The sequence below is a fragment of the Somniosus microcephalus genome, chromosome 3 (genome assembly GCF_052327205.1).
Source record: "Somniosus microcephalus isolate GS21.2 chromosome 3, FLI_Smic_1.0, whole genome shotgun sequence".
Classification (NCBI taxonomy): Eukaryota; Metazoa; Chordata; class Chondrichthyes; order Squaliformes; family Somniosidae; genus Somniosus; species Somniosus microcephalus.
In genome coordinates this window covers 323,353,933-323,381,359 of record NC_140989.1, presented here as the reverse complement: position 1 = coordinate 323,381,359, position 27,427 = coordinate 323,353,933, and the positions used below count along the sequence as shown (strand labels likewise).

General features: G+C 42.1%; 1 protein-coding gene and 1 long non-coding RNA gene across 12 annotated transcripts in view; one reads left to right on the top strand and one right to left on the bottom strand.

The window, feature by feature from the left end:
* rnf220a (ring finger protein 220a) overlaps nucleotides 1–27,427 on the bottom strand; it is a 492,773-nt gene that overhangs the window by 100,657 nt on the left and 364,689 nt on the right. For all 11 annotated transcript variants that reach the window (XM_085983083.1, XM_085983087.1, XM_085983089.1 and 8 more), the window contains 4 exons: nucleotides 24,852–24,990; nucleotides 11,753–11,849; nucleotides 11,008–11,094; nucleotides 9,847–9,902 (listed from right to left, as the gene is read on the bottom strand). In XM_085983083.1, coding sequence (XP_085839209.1) covers nucleotides 9,847–9,902; nucleotides 11,008–11,094; nucleotides 11,753–11,849; nucleotides 24,852–24,990 — 379 coding nt within the window. The remainder of the gene's footprint in view (nucleotides 1–9,846; nucleotides 9,903–11,007; nucleotides 11,095–11,752; nucleotides 11,850–24,851; nucleotides 24,991–27,427) is intronic.
* LOC147122196 (uncharacterized) lies at nucleotides 21,410–25,565 on the top strand. Its single transcript, XR_015077701.1, has 3 exons — nucleotides 21,410–21,750; nucleotides 23,360–23,404; nucleotides 25,099–25,565. It is a non-coding gene; the product is annotated as an uncharacterized LOC147122196 (long non-coding RNA).

Here is a 27,427-nt window from a genome sequence, read left to right as displayed (position 1 = left end):
GAGGAGATTTGATAGAGGTGTTCAAAATCATGCGATGGCTGGACAGAGTAGATAGAGAGAAACTGTTCCCACTGGAAGGGTCGAGAACCAGAGGACATAGATTTAAGGTGATTGGCAAAAGAACCAAAGGCGACGCAAGAAAAAACTTTTTTACACAGCGAGTGGTTAAGATCTGGAATGCACCACCTGAAAGGGTGGTGGAGGCAGTCTCAATCTTATCTTTCAAAAGGGAGTTGGATAAGTATTTGAAGGAAATAAAATTGCAGGGCTACAGGGAAAGGACAGGGGAGTGGGACTAGCTGAGAGTCGGCATGGGCTCGACAAGCCGAATGGCCTTCTTCCGTGCTGTAACCATTCTATGATTCTATGATAACCTAGGCTGAAATTTCAATGCAGCACCAAGAGAGAGCCACATTGTCAGCATACTCAACCAACACCACGAAAAGTGGATTTTCAAGTTAATATTTAAATTGCAATTTTTCTGCAAAACTGGATGCTACATTTACCTACAAAACAATAGTAACTACACATCAAAAAGCACTGTTACAAATTCCAGTCTTGTGCAGATACCCTCTTGGGTTCAATGGCATCTGTCATTCCTGTAAATGTTTCCCATGCCCCTCTTGGAGTAGACTCACACTATTCTAAATCTAAGTTTATGATAACAACAACTTGTATTTATATAGCGCCTTTAACGTAGTAAAACGTTCCAAGGCGCTTCACAGGAATATTATAAGGCACAATTGTGACACCGAGCCACACAAGGAGAAATTAGGGCAGATGACCTTGGTCAAAGAGGTGGGTTTTAAGGAGCGTCTTAAAAGGAGGAAAGAGAGGTAGCGAGGTGGAGAGGTTTAGGCAGGGAATTCCAGAGCTTAGGGCCTCAGCAACAGAAGGCACGGCCACCAAAGGTTGAGCGATTATAATCAGGGAGGCTCAAGAGGGCAGAATTAGAGGAGTGCAGATATCTCGGGGGGTTATAGGGCTGGAGGAGATTACAGAGATAGGGAGAGGCAAGGCCATGGAGGGATTTGAAAACAAGGATGAGAATTTTGATAGCATAACCGGGGGCATAACAATGAAATTCCTTAATGATCTGAACTGAATATTCGTGTCTTTTGCATGTGTCCCCATGTGCCTCTCCAATCTTTCAAAGGCTGACCAAGAAAACACCTGATAAGGCGAAGCCAAATGCAAATAGTTAGGCTACTTTATTTCACTGCATGTGAATATGCAGAGTAACTTAATTCAATCAGTAAAATACAAAAGGGTACGGTAGCATAGTGGTTAAGTTACTGGACTAGTACTCCAGAGGCCTGGACTAATGATCCAGGGACACAGGAACAAATCCCACCACATAAGCTGGGGAATTTAAATTCAGTTAATTAAATAAATCTGAAATAAAAAGCTAGTATCAGTAATGGTCGCAAAAACCCATCTCGTTCACGAATGTCCTTTAGAGAAGGAAATCTGCTGCCCTTACGGGAAGGAAATCTGCTGGCCTATATGGGGCTCCAGGCCCTCAACCCTCTTAACTGCCCTCTGAAATGGCTACAGTTGCTACAAAGAAGTATACTAAGAATAAAAACGGCCTAGGCACCAGACACCACAAAGTGTTCCTCACTAGCTTCTGGAGGCTTGTGCCAAATTTGGGAGAGCTGTCTAGGCAACAGCCTGACATAGTCATACTCAAGAGTCATACCTTTCAGTTAACGTCCCAGACTCCTCCATCACCATCCCTGGGAATGTCCTGTCCCACCGGCAGGACAGACCCACCAGGAGGTGGAGACACAGAGGTGTACAGTCAGAAGAGAGTGGCCCTGGAAGTCCTCAACATTGACACCAGAAGTCTCATGGCATCAGGTCAAATTTAGGTGCTGATTACCATCTAATGCCCTCCCTCAGCTGATGAATCAGTACTCCTCCATGTTGACCACTACTTGGAAGAAGCAGAGTGTAGCAAGGGCACAGAACGTACTATGGGTGGAACTTGTCTATCACCAAGAGTGGCTCGGTAGCACCACTACTGACCAAGCTGGTCGAGTTCTGAAGGACATAGCTGCCAGACTGGCCCTGCAGCAGGTGGCGAGAGAACCAACGCCAGGGAAAAACCTACTTGACCTTGTTCTCACCAAACGACCTGTCGCAGATGTCCATGACAGTATTGGTAGGGGTGACCACCACACAGTCATTGTGAAGTTCCATCTTCACACTGAGGACACTCTCCATTTTGTTGTGTGGCACTACCCCAGTGCTAAATGCGATAGATTCAGAACAGATTTGGCAGCACAAAACTGGGCATCCATGAGGATGCTGTGGGCCATCAGCAGCAGCAGAACTGTATTCCACCACAATCTGTAATCTCATGGCCCAGCATATCCCTCACTCTACCATTACCATCAAACCAGAGGACCAACCCTGGTTCAGAGGAGTGTAGAAGAGCATGCCAGGAGCAGCACCAGGTGTACCTAAAAATGAAGTGCCAACCTGGTGAAGCTACATACGTGCTAAACAGCGGAAACAGCATGCTGTAGACAGAGCTAAGCGATCTCACAACCAACGGATCAGATCAAAGCTCTGCAGTCCTACCACATCCAGTCGTGAATGGTGGTGGACAATTAAACAACTAAGGTGAGCAGGAGGCTCCATCAACATCCCCATCCTCAATGATGGCGGAGCCCAGCACGTGAGAGCAAAAGACAAGGCTGAACTACTCGCAACCATCTTCGGCCAGAAGCGCCGAGTGGATGATCCATCTCGGCCTCCTCCTGAGGGCCCCAGAAGCCAATTCGATTCACTCCACGAGACATCAAGAAACGGCTGAGCGCACTGGATACAACAAAGACTATGAGCCCTGACAACATTCCGGCTATCGAGCTGAAGACTTCTGCTTCAGAACTAGCCGTGCCTCTAGCCAAGCTGTTCCAGTACAGCTACAACACTAGCATCTACCAGATAATGTGGAAAATTGTCCAGGTATGTCCTATCCACAAAAAGCAGGACAAATCCAATCCAGTCAATTACCGCCCCATCAGTCTACTCTCAATCATCAGCAAAGTGATGGAAAGTGTCATCGACAGTACTATCAAACAGCACTTACTCACCAATAACCTGCTCACCGATGCTCAGTTTGGGTTCTGCCAAGACCACTCGGCTCCAGACCGCAAGACAGCCTTAGTTCAAACATGGACAAAAGAGCTGAATTCCAGAGAGTAACTGCCCTTGACATCAAGGCAGTATTTGACTGAGGGCACTTAGAAAATTATAATATGATTAGTCAGAGTCAACATGGTTTAATGAAAGGGAAATCGTGTTTGACAAATCTGTTAAGAGTTTTTTGAAGATGTAACTAGTCGGATGGATAAGGGAGATCCAGTGGATGTAGTGTATTTGGATTTTCAAAAAGCATTCAATAAGGTACCACACAAGAGGTTATTACACAAAATGAGGACTCATGGTATTGGGGATAATATATTAGCATGGATTGAGGATTGGTTAGTGGTCAGAAAACAGAGAGTAGGAATAAACGGTACTTTTTCAGGTTGGCAGGCTGTAACTAGCGGGGGACAGCAAGGATCAGTGCTTGGGCCTCAGCTATTTACAATCTATATTAATGACTTAGATGAAGGGACTGAGCGTAATGTATCCAAATTTGCTGATGATACAACGTTAGGTGGGAAAGTAAGTTGTGAGGAGGACTCAAAGAGGCTGCAGAGAGATATAGACAGGTTGACTGAGTGGGCAAGAACATGGCAAATGGAATATAATGTGGGGAAGTGTGAAGTTATCCACATTGGTAGGAAAAACAAAAAAGCAGAATATTTTTTTAAATGGTGAGGGATTGGGAAATGTTTGCACTCAGAGGGACCTCGGTGTCCTTGTACATGAATCACAGAAAGTTAACATGCAGGTACAGCAAGCAATGAGGAAAGCAAATGGTATGTTAGCTTTTGTTACAAAGAGATTAGAGTATAAGAGTAAAGAAGTCTTACTACAATTATACAGGGTATTGGTGAGGCCAGACCTGGAGTACTGTGTACAGTTCTGGTCGCCTTACCTAAGGAAAGACACTTAGAGGGAGTGTAGAGAAGGTTCACTAGACTGGTTCCTGGGATGAGGGGATTGCCCTATGAGGATTGAGTAGACTAGGCCTATATTTCTTAAGAGTTTAGAAGAATGAGAGTTGAGCTAATTGAAACATATAAAATTCTTAAGGGGCTTGACATGGTTAATGCTGGAAAAATGTTTCCCCTGGCTGGGGAATCTAGAACACGGGGTCACAGTCACAAAATAAGGGGTAGGTCATTTAGGGCTGAGATGAGGAGAAATTTCTTCACTCAAAGGATTGTGAATCTTTGGAATTCTCTACCCCAGAGAGCTGTGGACACTCAATCATTGAATATATATAAGACAGACGTTGATACATTTTTGGGAACAAAGGGAATTGAGGGATATGGGGATAGTGCGGGAAGGTGGAGTTGAGGTTGAAGATCAGCCATGATCTTGTTGAATGGTGGAGCAAGCTTGAAGGGCCAAATGGCCTACTCCAGGCTCCTATTTCTTATGTTATGTTCTTATCAAGGAGCCCTAGTAAAATTTAAGTCAATGGGAATCAGAAGGCTAAACTCGCCACTGGCTGCAGTCATACCCAGCACAAAGGAAGACGGTTGTGGTTGTTGGAGGCCAATCATCTCAGTCCCAGGACATCGCTGCAGGAGTTCCTCAGGACAGGGTCCTAGTCCCAACCATCTTCAGCTGCTTCATCAATGACCTTCCCTCCATCATAGAGTCAGAAGCAGGGATGTTTGCTGATGATTGCAGTGTTCCGTTCCATTCGCAACTCCTCAGATAATGAAGCAGTCCATGCCCTCATGTAGCCAGACCTGGATGACATTCAGGCTTGGGCTAATAAGTGGCAAGTAACATTTGCGCCACACAAGTGCCAGGCAATGACCATCTCCAACAAAAGAAGCCCTATCCACCACCCCTGGACATTCAACGGCATTACCATCATGAATCCCCCTACCGTCAACATCCTGGGGAGGGGTCACCACTGACCAGAAACTTAACTGGACCAGCCACATACTCAAGAAGCTCGACACCATCCAGGACAAAGCAGCACGCCTGGTTGGCACCCCATCTGACTGGCACCCCATACACCACCTTAAACATTCACTCCCTTCACCACCGGCGTACCGTGGCTGCAGTGTGTACCATGTGCACTGCAGCAACTCGTCAAGGCTTCTTCAACAGCACCTCCCAAACTCGCGACCTCTACCACTTAGAAAGACAAGGGCAGCAGGTGCATGGGTACACCACCGCCTGCAAGTTCCCCTCCAAGTCGCACACCATCCTGACTTGGAAATATACCCCCGTTCCTTCATCGTTGCTGGGTCAAAATCCTGGAACTCCCTCCCTAACAGCACCGTGGGAGTACCTTCACCATGATTGTAGCGGTTCAAGGCGGAGGCTCACCACCACCTTCTCAAGGGCAATTAGGGGTGGGCAATAAATGCCGGCCTTGCCAGCGACGCCCTCATCCCATGAACGAATTTAAAAAAAATGCTTCTTTACATCAGTGGGTTGTCTTGTTTGGCTTAAACAAAGTAACTCCTAACTACCCTTCTGCATTCTCCTTCTGAACCTGACGAAAGTTTGCCCTCGCAGTTTTGTTTATAGACCTGACCAGCAGCCTGACTGTGTCTCTCAATTTTCAAATTCAAATTCAAATCGCTTTATTGGCATGACAAGGTACATCTTATGTTGCCAAAGCATCGAAAAACATTCATGGTTGAACACATAAATACAGATCTATCCATACAGTGTATAAACAGATATATCCCTGAGTGTATAAATATACATTCATATAATTTGTATATGCTCTTTTCTTATATTTAGTGGTTGTCCCTCTGTTTATGGCAAGCTGTAACATAGTGTGCCGCTAAGGTTACACAATTTCTCTCTTCCCCTAGTAGGTATGGGAGTTTTTGGTCGTCATTCAAATTTCTGAATTCCGGGCATATTTTTGTGAATTTTGGGTAGAAATTCTCCCTTATGTCCTGATATTTTCTACAAGCTGTGAGGAAGTGCATCTCTGTCTCCACCACTCCCTGACTGCAGTGAGAGCATATCCTGTCCTCTCTTGGTAGCCGGGTCTGTCTGTGTCTACCTTTTTCGATCGCCAGGCTATGTTCACTAAGTCTGTACATTGTCAAGGTTTTTCTCAGTTTGCTATCCTTTACCATGGTCAGGTAATCAGCCATGTTGTATTGTCTGTTTAGGGCCAAGTAGCAACTGAGTTTGTTTTGGGTTTTTGTTGTTTCTGCCCAATATGACAGATATTTTGTCATTGTCATTGTCATTTTGCAGTCCTGAGTTCACAATCACAACCCAATAAGAGGGCCTACACTAGACAATCCCAGTCAAGTATCCAGGACTAGGAGTTTCCAACACAATGGGTGTGAGGTGTTTAGCAACTGCTGTGACAAACTGATTGCTTATCATTTAGTCTTTGGGAAAACTATAGCTCTTCTCATTAGCATTTTAACTACCTCTCATCTCAGTTTGATAGCAAAATACTGCGGATGCTGGAAATCCGAAATAACAACAGAAAATGCTGGGAAAACTCAGCAGGCCAGGCAACATCCGTGGAGAGAGAAATAGAGTCAACGTTTCAGGTCAAAACCCTTCTACAGAACGTTGACTCTTCGGGCTGGATTTTGCTACGGGGGCGGGTTGGAGGTGGGAAACCCACATTCGGGCTTGTTGTCCCGCCTCCATGGAGATGTGGCCAACCCACTGGATTTTCCTCTGATTGACCTTGTTGAGCCCGCCCTGTGGGCTCAGCAGGCCAATTAAGGGCCACCCGGCAACAGGTGACGTCAGAGATTGACATTTCATCTGTCAAAAGCTTTTGGCAGATGAAATATCAGTATTTAACAGCTGTTTGAAGCTGTCAAGCACTGAAAAACTGCTAATTCAGCCTCAGTCCTTTCTCAGGATAACTTTAAAATCATTTTGCTGCAGAAACCAAGAAGCTGATTTTTTTTTTTTAAATCGGAGCTTCTGTGGTTCTTGCAACCGACTCCCGACACCGGAATGCAGGACTCCTGTAAAGGTAAGTAAAAGTAAGTTAAACTTATTTAAACACTTTAAACACTTGCAAAACACTTACCTTTGCACTCCTGCACCCCTCACTCACCTGAACACTGGGCATCTCGACCCCTCCAAGACCTCAGACCCATGTCCCGCCTCGAAAACTTTTCGTGGTTTGGAGCTGTCGGGAAGCCCACAAACCAGCAATAAAAATCGCGAATAGGCAAAAAACTACCTGTTAACTACCTGTTAACAGGCAGTTTAATTGCCTTTAATCCCTTCCCGCCTCTGGGAGTCGGGTTCCAGCACTTGTCGGCAACCCGACTCCTTTGAAATTGACATGGAGACGGGTTGGAGGCGGGATGGGGTCGGAACCCCCGGATCTCCGATTTTTATCGCCCGCCAAATGGAAACAGACACTGCGGATAGAGGACCACTTCCGCAACAACTCGGACCCCCGGCGCATGTGGCAAGGCATCCAGGCCATCACTGACTACAAGGGCAAAAACACCAGTCCCCCGGTCAGCGACGCCTCCCTCCCGGAGGAGCTTAACAACTTCTACGCTCGCTTCGACAGGGACAACAAGGAGCCGGCTACCAAAGCCTTGCCACCCCCGGAAGACCAGGTGCTCACTCTGTCGACCTCCGACGTAAGGGGCGCTTTACGCAGAGTGAACACACGAAAGGCTACTGGACCGGATAGCATCCCTGGACGGGTACTCAAGGAATGTGCTGATCAGCTGGCTGATGTCTTCACCGCCATCTTCAACCTGTCATTGGCCCAGGCAGTAGTCCCTACATGCTTCAAGACCGCCACCATCATTCCTGTGCCTAAACAAGCGGCTGTGACGTGTCTGAACGACTATCGACCTGTCGCACTCACACCCATCATAATGAAGTGTTTCGAGAGACTGGTCTTAGCCCACATCAAAGCCAGTGTTCCTGCCTCCCTTGACCAACACCAGTTTGCCTATCGGGCAAACAGATCAACGGAGGATGCAATCACTACTGCTCTACACTCGGCACTGAATCACCTAGATGGTAAGGAGACCTACATCAGAATGTTGTTTATAGACTACAGCTCAGCATTCAACACTATCGTCCCCAATAAGCTGGCCACCAAACTCCAAACTCTTGGCCTGAACACTTCCCTCTGCAACTGGACCCTGGACTTCCTAACAAACAGACCCCAGTCTGTCAAATTAGGCAACCACACCTCCCCCCCCCCCGACCCTGAACACGGGGGCCCCACAAGGATGTGTGCTGAGCCCCCTCCTCTACTCCCTCTTCACCCACGACTGTGTGGCTGTTAATGGTTCCAACACCATCATCAAGTTTGCAGATGACACCACAGTAGTAGGCCAGATCACCAACAATGATGAGTCAGCCTACAGGGAGGAGGTCCAGCATCTCGTGAAGTGGTGCGCCGACAACAACCTGGCCCTTAACACCAAGAAAACAAAGGAAATAATCGTGGACTTCAGGAAGTCCAAAGGCGGAAGTCACACCCCCATCCACATCAATGGGGCGGAGGTGGAAAGGGTGACCAGCTTTAAGTTCCTCGGAGTCCACATCACGGAAGACCTCTCCTGGTCCCTCAACACCTCCTCTCTGGTGAAGAAGGCCCAGCAGCGCCTATATTTCTTGAGGAGGCTGAAGGGATGTAATCTGTCACCCCCGATCCTCTCTAACTTCTACCGCTGCACTATAGAGAGCATCCTGACAAACTGTATCACGGTATGGTACGGCGGCTGTAGCTCCCATGACCGGAAAGCCCTGCAGCGGGTAGTCAAAACTGCCCAACGCATTACAGGCACCCGGCTACCGACCATAGAACATATATATCAGAAACGCTGCCTACGGAGGGCACGGACCATCATCAAAGACCCTACCCACCCCAGCCACAGTCTGTTCACCCTCCTACCATCTGGAAGACGCTACAGATGCATTCGCACCCGTACGACCAGATTTAGGAACAGCTTCTTTCCCAGGGCTGTCATCCTACTGAACTCCACAAATAAACACTAAAGCCTGCACATCTGCTGATGCACTTTATTCACTTTATTATGGTCATATTTATGCTAATATATATGTACAAATGTATGTTGAAATGTTTAAGTGTCCTAATCCAAATTGTACACTCTCGGGAGCCGCAAGCCTACATTTCGTTGTACTGCACTTGTGCACTAACAATGACAATAAAAGTTGATTTGATTTGATTTGATTTGATTTGAACCCGACTCCAGGGGCTTAGGAAAATCCAGCCCTATTTCTCTCTCCACAGATGTTGCCTGGCCTGCTGAGTTTTTCCAGCATTTTCTCATTACAGTATCTTTGTTTAAACTTGTGTGAATACACTTCGCTTTAAAACACAGCCCTTAAATGCAACTTGTTTTTAAAATCCTTTCTGTGGAAAAATGATCAATTAAATCTCAAAATGCAATGAGCACTTTGGGGCCTCAAGACACAAAAATGTGCGAGGTAAGTGCAAGTTCTTTCTTCTTCACCCAGGCACTCTTTCTCCACAACTCCTACCCCACATTAACAGAGCAATCTCTCCCAGATTACCCACATCAACCCAACACTGTCACATAACAATTTCTGGAGTAACATTAAGGATGCCACAGAAGGCCAAAACATTCAGCTCTCCTAGTCTGGTGGCTCACCTGTAAGCATAGCTAAAGACGGCTATATAATGCACTTACATAATTCCTACTAAAATCAAAGCTTCACCTTTGTCTAACTACCTACCATCACTGGCCCATTTGGAAAATTCTGGTGTTATTCTGTTGCTCGGGGTTCCACCACTGCAAAAGTAATAATACATCCTGGTTAATACCATACTTATTAACAGCACTTTCTTTTATTTAGAAAAGCAGATTACTGTTGGAAACAGGAATCTTAGAATTCAAAATGTGCTTATAAAATAATCATTTTGTGCTAGAGGAGGACTTTGGAGGATTCAAAGCAGTACAACTAGCACATTTATAGGGATAGAATAGGAACCAATTCAGTTCTCATTAGGTAAAATACTACTGGAACGGGGGCAGGTTTTTAATTCATGAAGGAATTCAGTGCAGTAGATATGAAGAATGGAAAACAGGACTATAAACTGATGAACCAGATTGTAATTTAAGGAATAAGTGGTTTAATCAATGTGGCTTAGTTAAAGTGCTCAAAAAGGAAATGGACAGATTTCTGTCTTAACAAGGAATGGCAGCAAAGATTCTAGGAGATGAAAATAGTCTGAAAGCGCCCTATACATTAAACCAATCAATGGAAAAATAGATTCCAGATGCAGCTATGCGAAGGGAAAATTACCAATCAAAATAGTTTCAGAATCATAGAGGACTAGATCCACTTATTAGAATTGCTGGGAATCTGGTGAGAGAGATAATGGTTCAGTAAAAACCCAAATTACTTGAAATGTTGAGTCTTAAATAATAGGGGAAAGAGGTAAAAAGAAAGATATGGTAAGATATTCCTTTCTCGTTTTTTTATATATTTTATATAGTAGCGTCTTAGTTTTTTTTCTTTAGTTCAAATCTCAGAAGAGGATTTCTGAGCAATGTGATACTTCCACTTCACATACTAATTATCCCTGTGGTCCCTGACTGAGGATAACAACATAGCAGCGACTAACAGCAAAGTACAAGCACACCTATTAAGAATTGGATTGAAATTCATTTCACTTATGACCCGGACAGAGGAGGTGCTCATTCCATCTGTTCTGCGTCAAGCATATGTCATAGAGGTAAAAGGTCAAGTATTTTACTTAACTATGCTATCCAGCCGCAAAATTCAGAGTATTTTTTAAATTAATTGGAAAAGAAAAAACATAGCATTTTTGAACCAAAACAAATCACCAATAAAGCCCTCAAAAGAGTTACAAGAAATAGGCCAAATGCTTACTTTAGCACAGCACCTCGTAGTGCCTCTCTCTCTTTGGCCTCCCCTGGTTCTTCTCCAGTGCAAGGTATAATGTCTGCTTCTGTGTACCTGTTCAGCAGAGTTAAGGAAATAACCAAGCTATAGTGAGAAATCTCCCTGTTACCTTCACAAATACCCTTGGACAAACTGCTATTTATTTGGCTCTATTCCTGGGAAATATATTTTGTGTCAATGCTTTCTGAGTTATGATCATAACACAAACAGTGCAGTCATGGCTACAGTAGCAAAGATAAGATTGATGGTGACTTGGAAAAGCAACAATTCAGTTCAACGTGAAATTATTTTCGGATCTGTCATTTCAATATCAGTTACAACAGATGGTTTATTGGAATATGGTGGCATTTACATCACCCATCATCAGTTGGACTTTCAGCCCCCAAGTTGGCCACCATGCCCTTTTGAGCTGGTACTTAAATATCAATCAAGTAAAAGCATCCGAGGGTCTCTACCCAATATTAGTTATAACATGCAGGTGCAGCACCATATTAAGAGAAATATTATTCCTTATTATTTATTTTACATATTAAGCTGTAGGAGGGGAAATATGAATATCCTTCCTTTCTTAAAAAAAAGGTAGAAGACCCTTCAGAAAGCAGTTCGTAAAAGTAGAATATTTTACATCACTACAAGGCCATTCTGCAACAACTGATTATCTAACAGAACAAATGAATCAGATCATGCAGTTATTCATCAAAAAAAAGGATGCTGTGGTTTCCCATATTCCAGGGTGTCGTCTCCATCTACATCAAGATCTGCGTCACTGTCATGATTCTCTTTACTGCTGCAGGTGACAAAACCAGATCCTATATTGAAAACAAGAAGAAAAATGGAAAATGAAGGTGAAATCAAGACTGGTTCGCCATAGCATATGCGTGCTACAACAAAGCCGAAAAACAGAATGGAAAACTCCCTCCCTATCTAAAATATAACAACACACACCTTTTGGAGGACTTGCCACCAACACGTTCCCACTGTACCATGACTAGTAAGTTTATCATTCCACTGTATGTTCACTGCACTCTGCTCCCACAGGCAGAACACTTCCTGTGCAAACAGTTCCCAGGTATAATCATGTGCAATATCTGCTTAGTTTCCATTGTTGCAAGCCTCTGAATTTTCAATGCCACTTTCAAAGCAGGAAACGAATAAAGAAATCAGCAGCAAATAGTTATTTCTTCAAATCTGACCTCACAGCAATATCAAGAGATACTGAATAACCGTCTGACAGAGAGCGAGAGATGAAATATGCACACAAATATCCTAAGTTCTGATTCAGAATGAAGAGAACATACATAAGCAGAGCAATAATACATGGAGCAAGGATCTTCTACAAAGTCACTGTGCGGAACAGATTATTCAGAGTGCCTTCAGTATAGATAACTCACACAGAACAGGGAATTAGATGTCCTTATGACAGTTTAAAACATTTTAGCTAGGCAATAAAAATTAATTAAAAATTTGAGCCCTATTGTCCCCAATATAAAATTACCCAAAGCGTCACATCAGCAAATACATAAATATATACGCAGGCACGTGCACACCGAGTACGTAATACTTGTAATCTGGCTTTACTCCACTGGAATGCTGCCTCTTTGCACAGCAAAGGCCTGAGGCAAAAGTAAAGTCGTCAGGGAGTACTAGAGAAAAGGAATTCTTACAACACACAACTACAGCGGTATTTGTCAAAAGAAAAGATCACATTACTAAACACATGTTCACCCTTCAAAAAGGACACAGGTCAAGCAAGGCCTGTTTCACATCAATAGGTACATCCAGTTTGCAGGTTTTAAGGTTTAATTGTGGTTAACTGATAAATAATGTGCTTTATTACAAAGTATATGTAGAATGACTCCAAAAGAACAGATACAAATAAATGTCAGGGAGCATTTGAAGAAGTTTTGTTCCTACCCCCTCCCCTCATGAGATCTATATGGTACCTGCAGGTTTCAGAATGTAACCTTTACAAGCTGGTAGCTACCACATCCCTTAATTTGCTAGCTCAAATCATGTGAAAATACTACAATTTTAATCTGAAAACAATTAAGTAACAAGAACTGTTACAAAAACAAATCCAATTTTTTGTTTAAAAAATGTAAAGGAAAGGAAGGGCAAGGAGGGAAAAAAGCAGTTATCAGTTGCATGTTTTAACCCTTAATGCAACATTTGAAAATACTGTATTTTCCATCATTTATGAAACATGTATATAAAGCAAGTGGTAATATACACATTTTGACAAAATGGTAATATAGGCATTATGATTTGAAACACTTTCCCTGTATTTAGGGAACTTTATATAAATATGAAGGCGTAAACTTCCTTCTTCTGCCAACATACTCCAGGGATGGAGGAAGGAGAAAGAGAATAAAAGGCCTTTTTTATAAAAAAACAATTCACTTAAAACAGGTAAGGGACGAATTTGGGCAATGCTTCGCCTGTCCTTCAAGCATGAAACAGGAAACAGGAAACACGACCTACCAATGCTTGTCGCCAATCGCAGATGACCGAAACAAACAGGATGCGCGCCGGTCGCCATATAGGTTAGGGCGCCACTTAGCCTTCCCAGGCACCTGCCTGAAATGAGTGTTAGGCCCGTTACCTAAGTAAATGGAGGGCTGAGGGCTAAGCGCCCATTTCAGGCCCCTTTGCTAAACTGGATCATATCTGACTGAAGCATGCACCATGCATGATGTGCTCAGTTTTCCTTGGCCTTGGGCAGCCAAACCAGCGGTCATTAAAGGGGTCGCTAACAAAGGGATAACTTTTTACTTACCTGAATGTGGAGCCATGAGGGGCAGCAGCAATCCTGATGGCTCCACAGTGAAACTGCGGACTGCTGCCAGCCTCCATTCACCCCCTCCCAATGTTACTGTGGGCCCGGTGCTAGGGTCTCCGACGGCCAACCATCATCCTTGTTAGGAGCGACACTCTGCGTGCCAGTTGACGCAAGAGGACCAATTTTGCGAGGTCCTCTTGTGAATCAATTTTGGTGCGCCGATCATTGCGCCTGCTGAGTTTGCGCCAGTTTGGGTGTGAGCCAATTTCTGGCCCGTAAAATCTGATGTGGCTTCTCAAAGAAATCTGGTTACTTGAGGCCCTCCTCACTTATAGTATAGCGTGAGCAAAGGTGTTTCATTCCATTTTTCTTAGTATTATTGCTGTTTGGTTAGTCCAGATGGATTAGAGTCATTTCTAAACTTATGTGGTGTACACCACCCCTACCCTGGCCACAGTTTTACTTAAATTTCAGCGGTACAATATTCAAAATGCAAAATTTAGTTTTGAACATTTAACAGATAGAATTTCAATTGTAATTTATTTATAGGGGTCAAGAGATCCCAGAGTTTACACTGCTAGAATGTGAGAAAGGCTAATTAACACACCGGGGGGTCATGAGATGGTGAAAGGACAAGTATCCTATTGATGCTCAGTCCCCGAGCCCATCTGAGCACTTGGAACAGTTTCACAAATCGGTGGTTGGGGGGGGGGGGGGGGGGGGGGAAGAGGGGAAGAGAGAAAAGAGGTAGAAAATGTATTGTTAAAACCCTTTAATTCCCACTTTCCTGCATTTAACTCACTCTCCCATACAATTTAAAATGCAGAGAATTAAAAACATTTTTAATTCTACCCACATCATTTTTTTAAAACTCTTTTTTTAAAGCAGATAACCAGGAACAGAAGCAGTGACCCAGTTGAGTTTGAAATGGGGAAGGGGAAAGAACTGCTGAGCAAAGGTAAGATGATTATGAAAGGATAGCAGCAGATGCTGGCCATGTTGTTGCGGTACCAAGAATTCAGCAGTGGAGTTTGTCGGCTTGTTTTTACTGGCCAGACTACACATGCTTCAGAATTGATCTAGGTCTGAAGCCACCTCTTCTCATGGATTTCAGTGATGCGTAGCTAATCCTGAAATTCTGCATTATTCTCATAGAAGCAAGCAGGAGTCTAATTTTAAACTTTAATTTGCTTTGGAAATGTTTGTAAAGTCCCAGGATAAGTGTGGATATGTGTATGCTTAGTGCTGTGAATATGCACCTCTTGAATTCCAAATTGCATGAACAGACTCCTCATCTCACCCAGAAAGGAGGTACCATGTCAAACTCCGTAAAACTAACAAAACAACAATTCCTTCATATTGTTTAAATGCCCAATTGAATAAAATTCTTGCAGATTTAATTTCTGACTTTTTAAAAGTAGTCTATTCAAACCTGTCTTTTTAACCTTCAACCAACACAAATAGCAAGCAGCTAAGACACGGGTCATTTAGCAGAGAAAAACAAAGTAATGCAGCAGTTCCTTGTTTCTTCGACATTCTTTCACAGAATGTGACAAGTAATTCAGGCGCCAATCTTGACTGACACCTCTATAAGTCCCTGACACTACCGGAGACAAACTTCCCCATCAATCACGCTCTACCTATCAGGACTACTTAACCAGCTTCTGAACTGCTGAGAGAGGAAGCAAAGGGCCTATGCTGCAGTAACCCAATCCAGTCCTGTCAAATATATCCCAACTCCCAGTAGGCCAAGGCTTCTGCCCAACTAATTAACATTACATGTTGAAAGAGAGGGGAAAGTGGAATTTCCAAGTGCCGAGTTGTTAATAAGCCTTAAATTTTATAAATGTGAGTTACCCCGAAAGACAACACAACTAATAATGTAAGGCCCTGGCTGCTAACCCAAAAGAAAATCACTGTTAATTTAATCAATTGATCAGTTCATTGATTTGAAGTCAAGACGGCTAGTTAACCATGCAGAGCAAAAACCCACGACTGCACGACCGCAGAAAGCTGTCATTGATTTTTCCACCTGCCACTCAGCGCACATCCTGAATAGAATTGCAACTTTGTGCAAAGGGGAGCTGGGGGTTTCAAAGTTAAATTAGTTACAGATGCAATCAGGGTGTCTTCTGTAAACTCTATTGATTGAACAGCTGACAGTCCTACACGGAACAACTCAGCTAGTCAATCGCCTCAGATGTCACCTGCCACTTCGCTGAATAGTTGACAATGCAATTATCTGGTGTGGAGGTAAGAAGTTGCCGTGTGTCAAATACAGTTAGCCCCCATCAGATACTGCTCAAAAGGCCTACAAAGTGTGTGTTTTTATATGCATGCAAGCTGTGTGTTTAGCAAGATCTACAACTTCCCAATTACTTTCAAATTAGAATACAGGGATACTTGAAAGAGACAATTTTAGGAGAAAGTTTGGTCAAGGCCATTTGGGCTGAGGATAGATTTATAAAATTTAAAACAAAAAGACAACAAATCAAAGTCACTCTTATTTGGACTGGAGGGAAATCAGTATTTTTGAAGACTGAATTTCAACATTTCTTGAAATTATTTTATGGCAATAGTCTCCCGAGCATCCATTATCCTCTCTTCGAGTTGAGTTAATAATTTGTGAAGTGTGTGTTAGCAAGAGTAAGGCAGAGTAGTGGTTATTTTACTGGATTGGAAACCCAAAGATCATCAGTTTAAATCCCTCTATGGCAAGTTGTGAAACCAAATTCAAAAATCTAGTAATTTATGGAGTAGCACCAGAAAAATTAAATCTGACGGGTTTGTTTCGTCTAAAAACCCAACTTGTTTACTATTGCACTTCAGGAAGGGAATCTACCTCCCATACTCGTGATCCAGTCCCACACTAGGTGGTTCGCTTGAATGCCTTCTGAAGAGGGCTAGCAAGCTACTTAGTTGTCAGGGCACGTAGGGATGGGTGATGTATATTTATGTCAAATGAACCCCTTCAAATGAGATTACTACTTTTTTAACCACACCTCCATATAATAGTTCAATTACATTATTTTGCTAAATTGTTAGACGTTGGAGCAGCAAACTGATTTTTAAAAGCAGGTATGGGCCATTAGTTCCATTTAAATCTAGCCCTGCAACAGTATTATATTATATAGAGTTATAAAATCATCAGTGCTCATCAGATAGTTTGGGATAATAAACTTTGTGGCAGTGGGATATTTAAAGGAATATACACTACAGGTAGCATCCCTCACTTAGGGGGGCTCGTAGAGCAATCCCATTCTCTTTTGGAAGTACTCCTGGTCTATTTTGGTGAGCTCAGACTTCCATTAAAGGTACTACAGGGTCAAATCACAGTCTGCTTTAGAAACTGTACCAGTTGAAAAATCATCCCCCAGCTTCCGGAACATGGATGCTGCAATGAAAATGCACAGGCTCCACTTAGCACTGCAACAGCAATAGTTGTCATAGCATTCACTGCACCCACTGCTCTCGTCGCTGGTCAACCACTTTGGAAAACCCATTGTTCACAATCTCAATAGAGGATATCTCGGTGTACTATTGCAGGCACGCTGCACTCGTAATGCATTTGCTCAAAGTGATTATTCTTCAATAATAGACAAATGAAAGTGATGTTAGTCATCCAACTATTGACTTTACAATTCATGAAAGGCACTAGGTTGCTCTGCCAGTCAGTTGTGCAATAGCTGGGAGCACACAATTTCTAGTAGAGATGGCCATCCAAATGAAAATATTGTCAGGAAGACTATGACGGTCATTGCTATCTGAAGATAATGACATCATTGTCCAGAACTGTTAACTGTCACCTATTTCTTGCTTGGGAGAAAATAGATATTAAACAGTGCTCCACAGTTGCCTATAATAAGGTGTTTGTAATATTGCGAGTAGTCACCAAGGAAGTCTACTATGGGAGGAGGGCAAAACAAAGGAGTCATTTCTGGATTCATGTGCCCTGAAATCATTTTCACAGCAAGATGGGTGTCAGTAGCACAGAAATTGTGATCTCATGTTGCTCATCACTACAGTCTGCCCCAGGTGCCTCATCAGTCACAAAACCACAAGGTGGGGGAACAGAGTGAAGGTCAGTGGGGATACTCATCAATGAAGATATCACATCTTGAAACTGATCTGCAAAGTAACATGCAAATAGTTCACCGTTCCAGACTACTGCAGTATACCTGGGCTTCAAGAACAATGAAAAGCTACTCAGCCCATCCATCCGATCTGCTCCTTCCAGCAGACTGCTTACAATGTGGATTGTTCTAAATTGACTTATTCTCCTGGAGAATTAAATATCCTCAGGTAAAATCGCAATGAAAACTTTGAAATTCAACCCAACCTTTTTTCTCCACCAATTCAGCCAAAGAATAACTTCATGATCTGGCGATATTAGAATTATTTTTATTCAAACCGGACTCATTCCATTCCACAGATAACATTCATGATCCCAAGAGGGCTTGGAGGAACAGCATTCCACAGGCTATTTTATTATCTGTGCCAAAATAGATTCATTAATTGTAGCCCGAACATACTGAAAAAATCTGTCACACCACTTATTAACGTAGCTATTTTTACTTAGAACAATAACAATATTGGAAAACCATCCAAAGTATCAGCTCTCGCTTTCACTCCAATTAAAATGTGGAGTCCATGATAAGAAAAGGAAGGAAACCTAAATAAAGCATCAGTCAGGTAATGCTAAGGGAAGGGCCAAGAATGTCAGTCAAATATCTATAGATTTGTATAATTCAATTTTTATGTCTAAGCTCTGGAGCTAAACTTAGACTTAAAGTGGAGTCATGGCGAGTAACTCCATTTGCTAATGGTGATCTAGAGATAGGTTCAATCGACCACTTTACACTTTATCCACTGACCAGTATCACTCGATTTGAGTTAGAAGACTTATATTTAATTTTTTGTGCTCATTAAGGTGGGGGGAGGTAATGCTGGAACACTTTCTATTTCAGGCACTTTTGTCACCATCAAGCACTTCCAACTAGATGCAGAGTAAACCATCCTCAACTCCGCCCAAAAAATGTGACTCAGCCCCAACCTCAGAATAGCACCCTCTACAGCACCAGCGACCCATTTTTTTCAATTTCCCACACCACTTGGCCTTAGGCCTGTTGGTGATATTACACGTTAATGCTGAATTAGAAGCAGCTTTGTGTGGTAAACCCATCCCCATGCAGAACTGGACTCAGATTACCCAAACTCATTATACATAGAACTCTTACAGGCAAGTGTATTAAAGGTTACGGAACTAAGGTGCGTAGATGGCGTTAAGATGCAGATCAGCCATGATCTAACTGAATGGTGGAACAAGCTTGAGGTGCTGAATGGCCTAGCCCTGTTCCTATGTTCCTACAGCCCCATCATTATACCATTGTGGTGAATTTGAACCTAGTCCATGGGTTGAAAATCCAATGTCTAACTCCCTGCATCTCCCAGTTCTCAGACTTGCATGTATATGGCACTTTTTCACATCTTTCATCTCAAAGCACTTCATGTAGAATGAGATTACCCTGACGTGCAAAGACTGTTCAGTGAACAAATGTAGCAGCAATGAGGGGGAAAGAACAGTTAGCCAGCATACCACCAGACTGATATGTATGAGGAGAGATTGGGTCGATTAGGTTTATATTCGCTAGAGTTTAGAAGAATGAGAGGGGATCTCATTGAAACTTAGAAAATTCTAACAGGACCAGACAGACTAGATGCAGGAAGGATGTTCCCGATGGCGGGGGAGTCCAGAACCGGGGTCACAGTCTAAGGATAAGGGGTAAGCCATTTAGGGCAGAGATGAGGAGGAATTTCTTCACCCAGAGAGTGGTGAACCTGTGGAATTCTCTGCCACACAGGGTAGTTGAGGCCAATTCATTAAATATATTCAAGAAGGAGTTGGATATATTTCTTGAGGCTAAAGGGATCAAGGGATATGGGGAGAAAGCAGGGACAGGGTACTGAATTTGGATGATCAGCCATGATCTCATTAAATGGCGGAGCGGGCTCGAGGGGCCAAATGGCCTACTCCTGCTCCTATCTTCTGTAAGAATTATCTGCTCTTCTTTGAATAGCCATAGGATCTCTAACCTCTATGAATCATTAGAAAAATTCTTCATTCCCATCTATCTAAAGGATGGCACCTCCAACAATGCAATGCTCCCTTAGTACTGCACTGGAAGTGGTAGCCTAGCGTGCTCAAGTCCTGGAATGGGTCTTAAGCCACCAACCTTCTGAATGCTACTAAATGGGGTGGGCTGAACTATTCTATTTCTGGTAAACATGCTCCAATAACAAAATAAATAGTCCATCTTAAGCTGCTCTCATGAAGTCACACTGTAACTGGAAGAACAGCACATTAAAAAGCTTATAACTCATAGTAGACAGGTCCAAGTATAAGCTCCTAGTATCCCTCATCCTATTCAATTATATTGGAATACATTGAGCATTTTGCATCGAGTCTCTCTCTATTTCCCTTTCACAGCTATCTGGAACTTCTAATGTTTGTCTGAAAAGATTCCTGGTTTCTCTCTCTCTTTGCGCATGCATCACTCAACAATTCAGTACTGCCTCCAAATTAGTTCATACTGAACCCCACACTTCGACATCAACTACTGTATGCAGAGCAACAAAAGAGATAGTGTGACATTGCCAAGATTTCAATATTAGCGCTCTACCTACTATGCTCTAAATAAAAGGGACTGGACTGGGTACTGATACACAATGCATCACTTTTCTTCTCCACTCAATCTACACAGCCCAGGTTATCTCACCTAGCAGCACAAGCAAGAACTGATCCATTTCATCATGGGAGATTTACTCTGGTAGCTGTGTGTTAACAACAATGTAAATATAGCATGAAGATTCCCCTATGTTTGCTATTTCTGGAAAAATCATCAAAGTGTTGTAAAAGAACACATTTACAATTTTATTAGAAATGGCAATAATAGGAAATCTTCCCATTATGTTTACGTCTTAACCTCCCCCCACCGCCACCGCCCCCGCCCCCCCCCGCAAACAAATTGCAACATCTGAGTCTAGGGAATCTCAAAATCGGAGATCCTCAACTCGAAGCTTCCAAAGTGATTTTAATAAATGATGATGCTACCTGGTCAGCTACAGAAGATACTTATCATCTGTTTATTTTATACCTTCATTAACAAACTACACACAGTAGGAAGAAAACTAAGCAAAGCCAAAACTATATTCAGTCTTTAAGCTTCAATTTTTCAATTGAAATATTAATAAAAACACAGGCCTGCTCAAACATTGACTGTTAAAATAATTGATACCCTGCGTTCAGGAGTTAGCATTAAGCTTGTAAACTGCAAATCAGTTATATTTTATGGGGCTTCTGCATGTTCTTCCATTTTTTTCTGAACCTGAAATGTGAAGCAATTTCCTTATAAACTTCAATCATCTTCAAGCCTGTACAACAGAATAGTGCTATTTCAAAAAGCCCAGCAGAGGTCTGTACAACATTCTTGCCGAACATCTCTCTCTCTCTGAAGTTGTCCGGACAGTTTTCCTTACCTCGCGTTATCACTTGCTTTAAACAGACTTGGCAGGCAATCTAATCCTCCCTGAAAAGGTCAGTGCCATTTTAACTGCCTTTCAATCACATTATGCATGGTGCAGCACGCGTTCTCTGCGATGCCTCCAGCTCTTGTCTAGACTGGATCAATACCTGAGCGATATCACTAGAGGAATGACACATGATGCCAATCGACCCGAAATCCCTAAATGGAACTGAACAGAAGGGAACAACTGGCCGCCTCTGACCTATCGCTACCTAATCTACTTAGTCCCATCTGCTCAGGCCGAAATAACAAGCAAAGATTTCCTCAGTCAGTGGTTTGCAGCGAGAGGGGACTTGCTCAGGCAGAACAACCCCCCTCCCTCAGCTTTGAAGTCACATTACAAAGCAGGTATGAAAGCACAGCTTCAAACGTTTTCTGATGCCATCATTACTTTCTTATCTCCTTGCTCATTCCACAGTTACTATAGTTTCATCCACAGCGTGTCAATAGTCTGCTATCTGTGAGCAGCCTCAGTTAGTTACTGTTCAAAGTCACTTTCTTTAAACTGCAGTGAATCATTTAAAGATGATAGTCCTGGTTTAGGCTGAACCAATTCGATTTTTAGGTTAATGGATTTATTTATTTTTTCTAAAGTGCATGATACACTGAATAAAAACAGCTTTTTTTGAAAAGACACTGTAAATGAGGACAAAGGTTTAAGATTTCACTGGCCCTTCTGTTGTAAGCTATTGATATTTACTGTGTACCTCAATGTTCTGAAAGCTACACTTTTATTAAAATATGTTCAAAAGGGAATAATGGAATGGTACAGGACCAGGAAATACCAATCTAGTCCATCTAGCCAATTCCCAAGTGAAAAAATGCTATACCACACTCTCTCTTCTATTCCCTCCCACCACTTCATTTTGCCATAAAACTATTCAGTCTCTCGTATGAAGAATAACCACTTAGCTGAGGAATATAAAAGCTGCCAGTACTTGTGGAACCAGGTCCAGTAGCAGTTAAGGCCTTCAGGAGAGGTGGAGAGGGAAAAAAGCTCAGCAAATTCAGTTCCAAACAAAATCAAAATTTGGGAGAACCAGTTTTGATGCATTTTCTTCCAATCACAACCTGATGCATTTTGTGCTCTGCACTTAAAACAGAACGAACAAACACAGGCAACATACATAGCTGGCTGTCGTGATTGGTGCTATGTAGCCAAGGGTGCTGAAATGTGACCAAAGGTCCTTACAAATCCTTTCTGTGAAACTCCCTCACTCAAAACATCCTCCATGCCTGAAACGGAGAGCTCACTCTAAGTGAACTGCAACCACAAACTCAAATTCCAAACACACCAATGCACTGATCAACCCTATGAAGCTGCATATTTCTTTCTTACAACAGTGCCTGTTATTTTTTTACTTTCTTGAACAGGTTACAAAATAATGTCCATACTTCATATTCAAAAGGATTAAAACTCTCCACTCCCACATTTATTACTGCCCCTTAAAATAATACAATATGCTCCAATACACCATGAAGTGGTTCCTTGAAGATTTCGCCAAGTGCATATTCTCTCCCTTTCAAGCTAGTTAAGAACACAGACTTGTTCTTCAGCTGACATGACAGGCCCAGCTGTGAAGCACAGCTGACACAAATGCTGAAGCTTTCATTAGAAAAACGGTACAAATTGATCGCAGCCCTTGTACCTGCAATCCCCCCTGGCAGCTCCCACTAGACACAGCTTTTTCAATATTTTATAACTTCTGAAATGAGACACTGTGCTCCTTGCCCTACCTCATTTAGGTAAAACAAGGGAGAGAACGGGGAATTTTGTTTGACAAGCTCTTGTTTCTCAGCTCTTCTGCCCTCAGTGAGCCAGAAGCAGAGCCCTGCTAAAATTACATTCCCCGGGACTGGTCAAGTAAAGGTCAAATATTAGCGATGAGCAAATGGCTTCGATTTGACAGGTTTCTTTAAAGGGAATTTACCATCAGATTTTTCGTCTTTCACACAGATTTCTACAGACTAAAATCTTGCGGTTTTGCAGTATCTGCACAAGGTATTTATAAATGTTTTTACAAGTCCAATTTACCTTTGGCTAAAGAAGGAGATATAAATGCGCAATACAGACAAGCAATACATCTCTTCACGGTCGGCAAACAATTCCATTCCATTGCTGTATGAAATTGCATCTCTCAAGATTCCAAAAAAAGTGTTCAGTACTGAACACAACCAATTTGGAGACTATCTTGGAGTATTCCTTTAAATCGCAGGTTGTATTTCAACCTCTAAATAGAATACCACTGACTCATGTACAGTGATCTACCATCCAGTTTTGAACCAAAAATTTAGATTCAGGCCACCTATTAACTTTGCCAAATGAAAAACAGACAATAAAAGTATTTTTTTTTAATTTTACAACAATTCTGTATGTACTCCAACATTTCCAGCTGCAGATCAGGAATATTCATCATTAAAGACCAATCTTGGGATATTGACTGCAAAAGTGATTCAACAGGGAAGAGAGAGAGTAAAAGATGGTGGAAAGAGCAAGCGATAGTAGTAGAAAACAATGAGAGATGGCAGGGCAGCTGATGGGCAACACAGGGAGAAATGGAAAAATTGTTTTGGAAAACACTACTTTGCTAGAGAGCAAAAAGTTTGCTTTTTTACCTTTCAGTTCCATAAGATCTGTTTGAGAGGCATTGGGGAGGTAGGAAATGCTATCAATTCAATTTTTAAAAATTGTAATCATTTATTTCAAAAGATATACATGATAGAGGTCAATGAAATAGTTATGCCTAATATTCTCAGACGCTTTAGGCTCAGTCATTAGTACACATTTACACATTAGACCGGGCTGACACTTCAATGCAATACCGAGGGAGTGCTGCATTCTCAGAGGTGCTGTCATCCTGAGGAGATGCCCGGTCTGTTTGTTCAGGTGGACATAAAAGACCCTGTGCCACTTTTCAAAGCAAAGCAGGGAGCTCTCCTGGTGTCCTGGTCAACATTGCTCCTTCAACTAACACCACCAAAAATGTCTCTCATATGCTGGTTCTGTGCCGTGCTGTATGCAAAGAGACTGCATTTCAAGTGTAATTCAATGGCTGTGAAAGCGTCCAAGATGTCCTGAGAAAGTGATAGGTCTTACGTAAATGCAATTTCTTGTTTTTACTTTATCTTTATTTCTTCCAGGGCAAATTAGACCTGAAACCATTTTTTAGACAACTGCAATACTGCACCTGACATGAGGTCCAGAAAACCTCTGCAGATTTTTGTTTAAATTTCCAAATGCCTCGTCTTCAACCAAACCCTTGCCCCATCTGGTTATGGACTGGGCCAAAGGTGGCAATCCTAGACACAGGGTCAGCGAGGTGAGCAGTGGGTCTGCGGGGTCGAAAAACTTCTGGCAAATGATTTATACCAAAAAAAAAGTTCTGCAAGGGTAGATTTAAAAATTAGCTAACAGTGGCAGTGTAGAAAACCTTCACAATATTGCATACCTCGAAAGCCACCTTCTAATAAGGTTGTAGCTCGTATTCTCTTCTGCCCGCACCACTCGTACTCTTCAAATCTGTTCCCACTTGCACTCTCATTTTCGATGTCCACTGACTCATCATCATTTGTGTAAGAGCCATCTCTCTGTGGATTAAAATAAACTGTTTTAATTAATGTTTTAACTAGTTCAACTATTTTTCTTTAAGTTGCATATAATTAACATCTTTTTCGGTTTTCTTTTTATTTAAACAGCAAGTACTGCAAGAGAAAAGAATCTCTTCCCATCCTGAGATTACTCAACAAAAATATTTCAAAAGCAGGAGTAACAATGCAAAAAATACACAAGAATGGTAGTTGTTTTTCAAACAAGAACTGTTGGTGCTGCAATTCCTTTCATTCGGCTAAAGATTATCTTCTGACTTCAGCAACTCATTAAATTGCTTTCAATTTGCTCTCTTCCTGGTCTTTGCTGAAACAAACTAAAATCAGTTCACTACGTACTTACTCCACTTGGAATGCTATAGTTTACCTGAGCAGGGTTTCCACAAATGGAAATTCCAGTTTCGCAAGGCTGGCATTTACTAACCAATGAATAGCACTCCCTTATTTCTAACAAAGCAGCAAATTGCCCTAATATACAAATTCCAGCCGAAAACTTCTGTCGTCGTTTCCTGCTTCTCCCAAAAACTTTTCTGTCATTTTCAGCCCAATCTCCACAGAAAGCTTAACCACAGATTTATACTCTTAGCAGTAACAATTTACATTAGAAATTTGTATGCCCTGAAGGCTGATTTTATGGATTGTCTGTGCTTTGCTTCTGTTTCTTGGTGTTTCATGAGAAAAATGAGCATTTCTAGTAGAAGTAGGAAAGAGTAACGTAGGACTGCATGCATAGTGCAAATTCACTGTCATTTGTGATCATTCCTAAAATAGAGTTCAAATTAAAGCTAATGATACTAAATTAAGTGATGATGTGGAAATGCCGGTGTTGGACTGGGGTGGACAATTGTGAGAAGTCACACAACACCAGGTTATAGTCCAACAGCTTTATTTGAAATCACAAACTTTCGGAGCGCTGCTCCTTCATCGCTTCACCGGACGAAGGAGCAGCGCTCCGAAAGCTTGTGATTTCAAATAAAGCTGTTGGACTATAACCTGGTGTTGTGTGACTTTGCATAAATTTTCACTTAATTTATGAGAAGTAAAAAAAGCTACTGTACCTGACTTAGGCAGGCTGATTCAACTAATACGCAATTTGGAACGATATTACAATATATTATAAATTACATAATATAGCAGAAGTTGGTTTAAAATGTGTCAGAATGTTGTCATTTTTCTGTTAGCAATTGCAGATGTTTATTTCCTTCCTTACTGTATATCTGCCCACATCTGGATATCTTGCATTATCATTCTTAGCATATTAATATATACTAAGTAAATAGTTTTTTAATTCACATAGATTGGTTATTAAATGGCACTAGCAAGAACCCAGGGGCAAGTTGCTTGCCCCCAGCCCAAGAACATTGTGCATTGTAGGAGAGAAGCAACATTTTTTTTTAAATGAAGCATTCAAATACAAGTCTGCATTACCCGTAATTGTCTTTCTTTAATTCTACATAATTTTTCTAAATAATTAATGCCCAACTTCATTCGATGACTGAGGAACAGTGGAATGAAAGATATCCAGATATGGGCAGATATACGGTAAGGGAGTAAACATCTGCAATTGCCAATAGAAAAATGGCAAAATTCTGACATCATTTTAAGCCAACTTCTGACAAGTAAAATAATGGATAATGGTGCCGATTCCAATAAAGATAATGATTTTTGGCCTGGAGATGTACAAAGGTCATGTGTGTGATATTTTGCTGTACAATTTAATGCCTGTTGCATTTGTTTACCTTTAGAACAATTATTTACCTATGTGGGCACAACTAGAAATGCAATCTCTTGTTCCATATGAACTACTGATCTTGGACGAGAGGTTTTCTAGGACAGATTAGAAAGGACTCTCAGGGAATGGCAGAAATATTAAATGAGTACTTTGCATCAGTGTTTATTCTTGAAGATGATGCTCAACTAACAGCAATATGTTTTGCTATTAACAGTAGGATTGTTAATATTAAAATAGATCAGGATACCGTCTTAGACGGAATAAGGAACCTTAAAATAGATCAGGATACCTGCCCAGTTGACATCCACTAAAGAGCCCTTAAAAAATGTGATATGTGAGCCCCTTGTCCATAGAGCAGCTTACAAGAAACGGGGACTGTTTCCTCAGACTGGAAGGATACTGATATAGTTCTGATTTTTAAAAAGGGTGATAAGGCAGAGCCGGATAACTACAGGCCCATGAGTTTGACCTCAGTAACAGGTAAGAGGCCGAAGGTATCAGAAGAGATACCTGATATGGCCAGTTAGATAGAGAAGACGTCATCAGGGACACTCAACACAGCTTCTGGAAAAGAAGATTGTGTCTTATAATTTGATGAGGGAAACCTTTTCTACCTGGACTTTCAGAAATTCTTTGATAAGCTAACTCACAAGAGGCTCCTCCACAAGATAGAATCTCGTAGGATTA